This window comes from Pundamilia nyererei, unplaced genomic scaffold (genome assembly GCF_000239375.1).
Source record: "Pundamilia nyererei isolate P.nyererei 1_Seehausen unplaced genomic scaffold, PunNye1.0 scaffold00033, whole genome shotgun sequence".
NCBI lineage: Eukaryota > Metazoa > Chordata > Actinopteri > Cichliformes > Cichlidae > Pundamilia > Pundamilia nyererei.
Window position 1 is genome coordinate 696,780 of NW_005187434.1, and position 9,056 is coordinate 705,835.

Consider the following 9,056-nt stretch of genomic DNA (forward strand, 5'->3'; position numbering starts at 1 on the left):
TTGCTTGGGAACTGTCTTTTGTCTGAAAATTGTCTCTTGTATTCTGATATTAAAATACCTGGTCTTTTATATATTTAATTTTGACATACTTTAACCTGCAGTGTGGATGCAAGCCTGTACTGGAGCTTTTTTTGTCGTTTTTTTCCCCAATAATCGCCAAATATTTCACTGTTTATTGGATCTCGAGCTTGCTGTTACTTCAGCAGGATACAGTCTACTAGCATTGGCTTGAAATAAATTAAATGGCCAGCCTTTGTGGTTATAAAGACTGGACTAATTGAATGTAGAACATTTGCCTATGGGAGCATAAATCTGAAAGAAGAGCAGCCTGTGCTTGCTGTCTGTTTTGTCTTTCTTATCAAATCTTTGCTATCGCTGGGTTTGTCACAAAACAAACAGGCTGTGCTTCATAATTTGCCCGGCTAACTTTTGTGTTTTAAATTCCAGGGCAGTGCACTCAAGGAAGGACAAATAGAAGGAACAACCCTCACTGGTAAGTAAGATCTTCTATTGACTATTCGTTGTGTAACCTTGGCTTCATTACTCCCAGGCTTAGTATAATTCCAAAAAGTTGATCTGACTCATTGATTGTGTGTAGGCTGTGCAATTTGCTCTGGTATATATTATATATAATTAGTTGGAATAATTCCATATTATTGTTTGGACTTGTAGATTTAAGTCTTACTATAATTTATGCTAAAGTATTTCAGTATTTTTGTATCACTTGGAGGAATTTAACATTTTTCCTGTATAACCTTTAAGTCACTCTTTCGTGACCCCTCTCCTCAGAGTAATTTTAATTCCTTCCCACTATTGTGAATTTAAAGGGCTTAAAAAGTGCACCAGTACTCGCATACACACACAGAGATGCACACGCCGCCATCATCCTCCCCCGTGGAGCTGGTTATGTTTACTGTCTTGCAGTGTTGGTGATGATTAAAGAGGATTTATCCAAAGAAAATCTGTAGCCAGTTTATTACCCACAACCCAGACTGACTAAAGAATTCTCAGAATTCAGAGTTAACGATTTTTATGGCCGTACAGCTCCCTTTGGTTTAAATAATCCACGTGGATTTTGCTGCACAACAAAAAGAATTGGGATGTCAAAGATTTAGCACACACTTACAGTCAATTGTTATAAAATGCCAGTCCCCACTCTCAGCTCTCCTGATTCTGATTCTTTGGTTTTTCGTACAGATTATAAGCCGCCAACCCCGCCATCGAACTCTGGTTTTCACCGCTACCAGTTCATGTTGTTCGAGCAGCCTCCAGACGCGTCTGTGTCACTCACGGAGCAGGAGGAGGCATCCCGGGGTAATAACTCCACTCACCAGCTTCTTCAGTCTGCTACATTGTTTTCCCACTGCAGTATCATCTATCATATACCAACAGTGGCTGGTTGCCAGCATCTATCTGTTGAATCAGCAATGAAAGTTTACAGCAAGGAATTGAAACCTAACAGTTCCTCTCACATTATAGGTTTTTGTGGTTTTTGGGAAAGTATTTTTGGAACAGACAATAAGAAGCCACGTCATTTTACAATATTCATTTCCTTTAGAGGGAGTGCTCCTTAATTTAGGGTGTAATATTTTCACATTAGGCTCTGCAACTCCTGAAATATCTGTGTTGATTGAGTACTTTTTACTATAAACTTGATCTTTGTTAGTGTTGCGATTCACTGTGCTGCCTTTGCTTCATAAAGACCCATGTCATTCTGCATAATTCACAATTAAGATGCTTTAATCAAAGCATTCGGAGTTGCTTTAGGAAGATAATTTTCTCCAAATGCTTGAACTTAACAAGGGAAATGTTAATGAGGTTAGTGAGTAAGTCTGCTGCAGCGTTAATGCCTGCGGGGTCAAGACAAGTATTATTGGCTCCCACGCACACCTGCACGAGTCTGCCTGACCACGTCTTGTTAACCTCCGCCAAACCTAAAAGGCCCATCAACTACGTCACATGCTTCCACGTGAAAGGTCGTTTTAGTTTGATGATATTATATCCATACATCCTTTGATTCAACCTTGTTTGTCTTGCAGAGGTATTGTTTTGTTTACGCTTTTGGATTTATTTATTTATTTTCGTACTTTTCCATCCCCCTGAAGTCTGTGTGGGAAGGTGGGCTGTAGCACTTGGATGCACAGTACAGCACCTCACAGGAGGCGTGTCTATCTGTCTATTCGAGTCAGGTCACAGCCGGTGATTTGAGGGGAGATCAGGGTGGTTTGAGACTTCAAGCGCTGCGGCCGTGAATAAGTGGAGCTGCCAGTCTCGGCTGTTTGAAGTTTTGACAGCTTTGTCAGCAAACAATCCGGGCACATTAGGCTGAGGTCTGTTTGATGTTGAAACCTTTGGAAAAAGAAGTGTCAAAAGAGATATAGTTTGTAGTATGTTACTTATTCGGCGCACTTTGGGGAGGTTGCGATGAACTCTTGCCGCATCGTTGGGGCATTCGCGATGTCACAGCTGGTTAAGCTGAAGTAATAATAGCATGAATAATAGTTTACTATTTAGAATATTTTTAATGTATTCTTGTGCAAAATAAACTGCTCTCACACAGAAGTTGCCCACTCGTTATGAAGCATTTGAACTGAGTGGATCCACCCATCCTTAATCGAGTGGATGAGCGTAACTCCCGCTGTAAGACTTCCTCTCTCCTGCTAGCTGCTCTGTCGATACAAGGGAAATGAAATTAAAAAAATTCTCCCGGATAATCACGCACTTCATTTGATGGGTCAGTTCTGGACACAATAATATGTCAAGAGAATAGATAATTGACAATAGTGTTTTACACATTAAGAATGAAAGCCTAGTCGTGGTGTATGAGCAGAAACAAAACATGTGGGATATTTCAGGCCCTATTCTCTGGTTTACCTGCTTCCTCATTTTTGCCCAATTGTCCCGGAGCTCGTTAATCCCGCACGGAGAAGAGGAACGGAGGGAATCCCATGCCTCCCCACCTCCTCCGTTAAGTATGTTCACTTATTAGCGTCTGTCCTCCCTCCATGTGGTATGACACAGAGAGAATTTTTCATAGCCCATGACATTAATTGATGTGATTTGCGAAGGGAGAGCATTTAGCCGTGGGTGGAAGACTCCTAATGATCGTTTTCCACTTCCAGTAGTGCAGTCATTGACTCAATTTCATCTCAGATTTTTTCTCTGTTTTCTTTTCATCTCTGGCCATCACTTTACTAATAAAGGGGGTGAACAATTAGAGGTGGAGCAGGGCTGTTGCGAGGAGCCGTGGGAGTCGGCAGTGCCTCCTGCGTTAAGGTTATGAATGTGGGTCATTGAACTGATGGGGACAGCTGGTTTGTTACACAAGGAACTACAGGGGGGCTGCGCTCTTGGCATGGGGCACAGGGGCGTCATCGTAGGGAATCCCCATTGCTCTGGCTGTCCCTGACTGGAGGCTGCCCCCGTGCCAGGGTTGGGGAGGGGGGCAGCCGTGGGCACTCAGACCCTTGTGATACTTGTCAGCCACTTGGCAAGCCCTTAATATGTCCTGCTACTGTTTGGTGCCGACGAGTCAGTTTGTCAAGGGAAACAGTGTTACAATGCCGGGAGGGAAACCCCAAGGCCTCGAGAGAAGCCTTGGGGTGATGTTTCAGCCTACACGTTAGTTTGCACATACGCTGTTCGCGCGTCGAGCACTCCACGTCCTGACTTGAAGCTCAGCAGCTGGTATCGACTGATCAGAAGCAAAAACTATGATGAGTAAAAAAGAGAAGATAAGAATGAAAAAAAAATTGGCCATGTGTTCTGTATTATTTTTTTTTTGTCCCTGATAAATTGTTGGGAAGGCGACAGTCACGTCATGCGAATGAATGGCTCACAGTGGCGTTAGCTGCTGGATCGTACACATTGCCTATCTTGCTTCCTAGAGCCCCTACTGCCAGCTCAGCACACTCCACAGTAATTGAAGCCATTTGCAATGTTGCAGTGTGGTAATGGGCAGATCCATGTCTACCACCCACCCACAGCCTCTACCATTAATCAGAGCTGCGTGGAGTCAAGAGAGCCAGGATTTGGTTGCTACAGCAGGCCTGAGTTTCAGCCAGGAGTCGGCTGCCTTAAAGGAACACTTTAACGTGTTGAATTTTGGCTGGTTGTGTTTTTTCTATGTGTCTTTTTTTTTTTTTTACAGAGTCTTGACAGGCTCGGAGTAAAAGTTAAAGTGTCTTGACTTTTCCTCAACTTCCCTTATCCACAAATATCTTTATAGTATTTCTAAAATGGGTTACTTTCAGCTGACACAATATAAGTATAAGTGAAGTAATTTGTTAATGAGTCACTTAGTTGATAATTAAGAAACTCATAAAAATCAGAAAGATATCTGCTGCTTCCAGCTTCTCATAATTTCCTTTGGGATGAGTGAAGAAAACACAGCAATTGATAATGAAAATGAGAGTTGCTCACTTTTTTTAAAAAAGTAATGAGGATTTTGGAGTAATTGAATAAAATCCAATAATGAAATGTAACAATAAAATACAATTTAACAATAAATCTGTGTTGACAGTGTTTCATATATGGACGTTGCCTCAAAGAAGCAGCGGCGTTTAAAGGTGGGAAGCAAAGATTAGTGTCACCAATTCTGCATCTGACCAAATATGAGATATGCTAAGAATCCCTGCTTATCTTCATGAGTTACGGTGTTGATGGACAGCCAGGAAAATGTTGCAGATCAATATGATGTGTCAGCGAAGTTGATCTCTCATTTAGTGGTTTGTATGGGAGTTTTTCAAAATGATCCTATGAATTCTTCAGTTGTGGCCAAAACATGTTTTGGTTGTTTTTTTTGCCAGGTCAAAAAGACCAAATTGTAATTATGAGTCAACATTTGTGCCAAATTTGAAGAAGCACCCTGAAGGTGTTCCAGAGATGATATATTCACGAGAATAGTTGATTATTCCGATAAACTGTTATGAAAAATAATTCTTTGAGTCATTTCTCGAGCAAATGCTAGTCATTATCCGGTCCTGCCTCTCCAGTGTGATGAGCTCTCTCCTCTGTTTTATATAATTGGAAACTCAGTATTTCCAGCATAGAGAGAAACAGAGTGGCCAACTATAATTCAACAATTCCCCTCAAGATTGAAGCGCTTTAGCTACTGCTGTGTTTACGGTAAGCTCCGACACACTCACACTGACCCTGTTTAAGCATCCCCGAAGAACTGTTCAGTGTCCGACCCCTGACCTCTGACAGATACAAAGAAATTAAGGTTGCGTTTTGCTTTAGTTATAACTATGAATCCTGCGTGAAGAGCTCTTAGCCTGATATGATTCCTTCGACACTACCACAAAGCAGCATCACTTGGGTTTTTTTAGTATTTCTGAGACACTGTAAGAGGTTTAACAGGGACACCGCCCACACCACTAAATGTAGCAGTTCTGTGTCACCTCACAGCAGTCCTGATCTTTCTGCCATGCCCAGACGTGGAAGCAAGGTGGAAACAAAAGGAGAGGCAGGAAGACTTTAAGATCGCCCTCAGGTCCCACACTATCTGTCCTTTCCATGAACACGCAGATGGGAGAGGCGGAAACGCGTCTCGGCACTACAAACAGGCACCAGCCTATTTTAAGGTCACTTGCGAGTCTAGGCGTTTGCGGGGTACCAGCCAGTGTGATAGCACTAGATATTCTGAATTTGCCTCATTTTGGATTTTGCCCAATGATTGCACAGCTTTAGATGGGATTATGTGGGTAAAGCCTTACAAGCAGCGCCTGGTTTCTACTCTCTGTTTGATCATCATGCTACAATAAAACAATCGCCAGTGTGACATGCTCTATTAGAGGAAATGTTTCCTTGTATTATGGTAGGTTTTTCCCTATGAGTAAGGGTAAGTGAAAGTTTGAATATTAAAGCATGACTGTCATGAGGTTCAACTCTGCCACATGACTCATCAACTATATCCCTATATTGAGGCAAAATAGGGATATAGCTGCCGTCTGTCCCCTCACCCCCTTTTTTTTTTTTTTTTTTTTTAAGTGGTGTCTCTAAGGGTGTGAGGGACCTTGTTGTGGACATGCAGGGGATCTGCAGAGGCGGTGCATTATCTGTGACTGAAGCACAGACCAGAAGGGGCACTGGAAGCATGCCCTATCATACAGATAGGTCACTTGACTCCATTGCCCTCACTTGATTATCAGAGACCTTTCTCCAGGCAGCTCTCATTCAAGGAGAGGACCTGGCAAGATTCGGGTACTCATCTGCTCATCTCCCAGTTATTATTCATCATTTTCCCCCCACCCGCCCCAGCTGAGCTCAGAACTTGACCCGAAGTTGCAAACACTCTGAGGTGTCAGTCTTAAAAGCTAAATCAAATTGGTGAGAATCGGGGGAAACGGTTGTGTAATTATTAAAACGTATATCAAATATATATACTCGACTTTAAAATTTGATAGGAGCTAGGTGCAGTAATGGAAAAAGCGTGAAAATTATAACCATGTACAAGACATTTTGTGCTACATGTAAATGAACCCTTCTGATTTGTTTCTGCATTGATGGGGTAGGGGGTGGGTGAGTGCACTTGATGTCTGTGGCACTGGCAAAGCGTATTTCTTCTCCCATATCTCATTCAAAAATGCCGGAGGATACAAATGTGGCTCTCTGATGGTGAAAACAGCTACAGTGAGGGCCTGTAAAGCAGCTGCAGCGAGAGGTCAAAAGCAGTAATTTTTATATTTTTTTTCTATCCAGGCATAGTCAGATTTGACCCCAAACTGTGAGGCCACTCTCTCTACAGATTTGGACTATTTCAATAGTTGGCTTTCTATTCAAAAGATGACTTTCCGACGCTATTCTTGAGCAGCTGTTAATGTAATTACTGCGCATACGGAAATACCAGGATGTCAGTGATTCCCTGGATTACAGAGCAAAGCAGCAAAGCATTGTCTTACGCGCACCCAAACATATGAAGACACAGATAGACAGACATTCGTTCTGCTGTTGAAGTTTGCAAGTTGAAAGCATGCAGGGTTTTCTTTCCCTGGAATGATAATTGTGATTTTTTTTTTTTCGTCCTTTTTTTGTGTGTTAAGGGAGAGGAAGCTGCAGGGAATCAGCGGTTGTCAAAATCTAAGAAGTGATATTGTCATACCAGCCGGATGGCCGTCTGGTGTTTGTTTAAAAGGGGAGGGAAGAAAAAAAACAGTCCAGGCGATTGAATCATATCTTCTTGCCAATACGTCCTTGCGTTCCCACCTCCATCATTACAGCAACATGTTTTATTTTCAGCAGTGCTGTTCTCAGTGACTCACATCCCAGAGCCATGTGCTGCTCAGTTAGGCCTCAGATGCCCTAAACACAGACCAAGTGGTCATAAGAAATGCTCTTGTAATCCACCGGAGACTCTGCCTAAAATGTACTTTATTTATATACAATATTGCTTATTATCTAACAGATAATAATAATTTATTGAAATCAATCTGAAAACTGTTTCAGATCAGAGTGAAAAGTGAGTACATTTCCCCTCCAAGTGTCTGTAAATACTTATAAATATCTTTGTGTTTGTCTCCCCGCTCCCACAGGTAAATGGGATTTTCAAGCCTTCATCACAAGTTTTGATCTGGGAGAGCCCGTGGCTACTCTTCAGTTTCTCACCCAGAACTACAAAGACTAGAGGATGCTCAGATGCCTGAAATGGAAGAAGAAGAATCTGTCAGTAGACAAATATGAAAGATTTCTCCTCACTTTTACTCTATCAGCAATTACTAAACAGCATACATTCTTCAAGCTTGCACAAGCGAGCCCTCTTTGCCTTTATCTTATCATTACGTTAGAGAGCGAGATTTCCTCTTTGTGTTACACCAGCTGCTTAGGGTTTTGATCTCGGCCCGTATCTCTTGTCACGTGGTACGGAGCAAAGGATTTGGGAGGTAGAATTTAGCTTTACCAGGGGGTTTCTTATTAGTTTCCGAACACTGTCGACAAGAGAAGGAAGACGGCCTGATATCACAACTCTGTGTGGAAAGAGTTGATTCTAATTCAGGGGCGGAAACACGTCAGGGCCAAAAAAAGGAAGTGGGAGGTGAAACCGAGACCGCAACACAGCCGGATGCCGCAGTGGAACTTGAACCAAAATACTCTAGTGACAGGGCAGGGGAGGAGCCACAGGGCCTGTCATGCTCCAAGTGAAAGGAACTTACTGTTTGTGTAATTGTTTATCATATTTCCATTGACCACTGGAAACAATGAGCTGCTTTCATGCGCTTGATTGATTTATCTGAAGTAAAGGCTGCTGTGATCTAAACGTGTCCTTGAGTGTAACTTTGGGACAGCAAACCCAGTTTGAACTTTGCACAGTTGCGTAAGAGCCTCACCTGGCAAGTCTGTAGAGGATGATGCGGATAAACTTTTCAACCCTTTCGCGATGAGATACTTTTCAGACCTCGCAGGTCTTTGTAGAAGGTGGGTCAGAGGACCCCCCCCACGCCATGAGGAATATCGGTTTCTAACCAGCAACTCTCCTCTGGGAGAGGCTTGTATCAATACCCCAGATGTCTGAAAAAGGCTGGATTTACATCAGTGACTTTGATGTCCTGATGATCAATCTCTAGTTGGTGGTTTCATTGACCTTAATTTGGTGTCTCATCGGTGGGCTAGGCGGGAGTAGGTAATGGAGGTTTTTGTTCCTTTGGTAGTTAAGCCAGCCTTGGTTAAAACCCTTACGCGGCCCCTCCGTGAACTCTGGGAGATCATTGATCAACTTGTCTTGCGTTTGCTTTGTTTGCCTCCCCGACTCAAAGCAGCCAAGTCAACAAACAAAAACAACCATAAGCACACAGTTTGTCAGTGAATCCATTGCTTTTGAATAAATGTTAAGTATCTGTCGGTTTGAAAATTACTCTTGACCTTGATTTACCCATCTTATTTGACTTATGAAATCACATTTTTAACAATTGGCAAGTCGAGTATAATTCCACACTCATTGTGAAGCATGCCAAGTGGGAGAGCATTCTTCCAAAAAACCACCTACTTGAATCCATCAGTACACCACTGAAATGCCAAGATTTGTACTTCCAAATACACTGTGCATTTTTTTCCCTGCTTTA

At 42.4% G+C, this 9,056-nt stretch overlaps 1 protein-coding gene across 2 annotated transcripts in view; it reads left to right on the plus strand.

Annotated features, from left to right (window-relative positions):
• pebp4 (phosphatidylethanolamine binding protein 4) overlaps positions 1–8,254 on the plus strand; it is a 52,797-nt gene extending 44,543 nt beyond the window's left edge. For both annotated transcript variants that reach the window (XM_005729386.1, XM_005729387.1), the window contains 3 exons: positions 448–493; positions 1,198–1,314; positions 7,533–8,254. In XM_005729386.1, coding sequence (XP_005729443.1) covers positions 448–493; positions 1,198–1,314; positions 7,533–7,624 — 255 coding nt within the window. In that variant the 3' untranslated portion in view covers positions 7,625–8,254. The remainder of the gene's footprint in view (positions 1–447; positions 494–1,197; positions 1,315–7,532) is intronic.
• Positions 8,255–9,056: the final 802 nt, after the last annotated feature.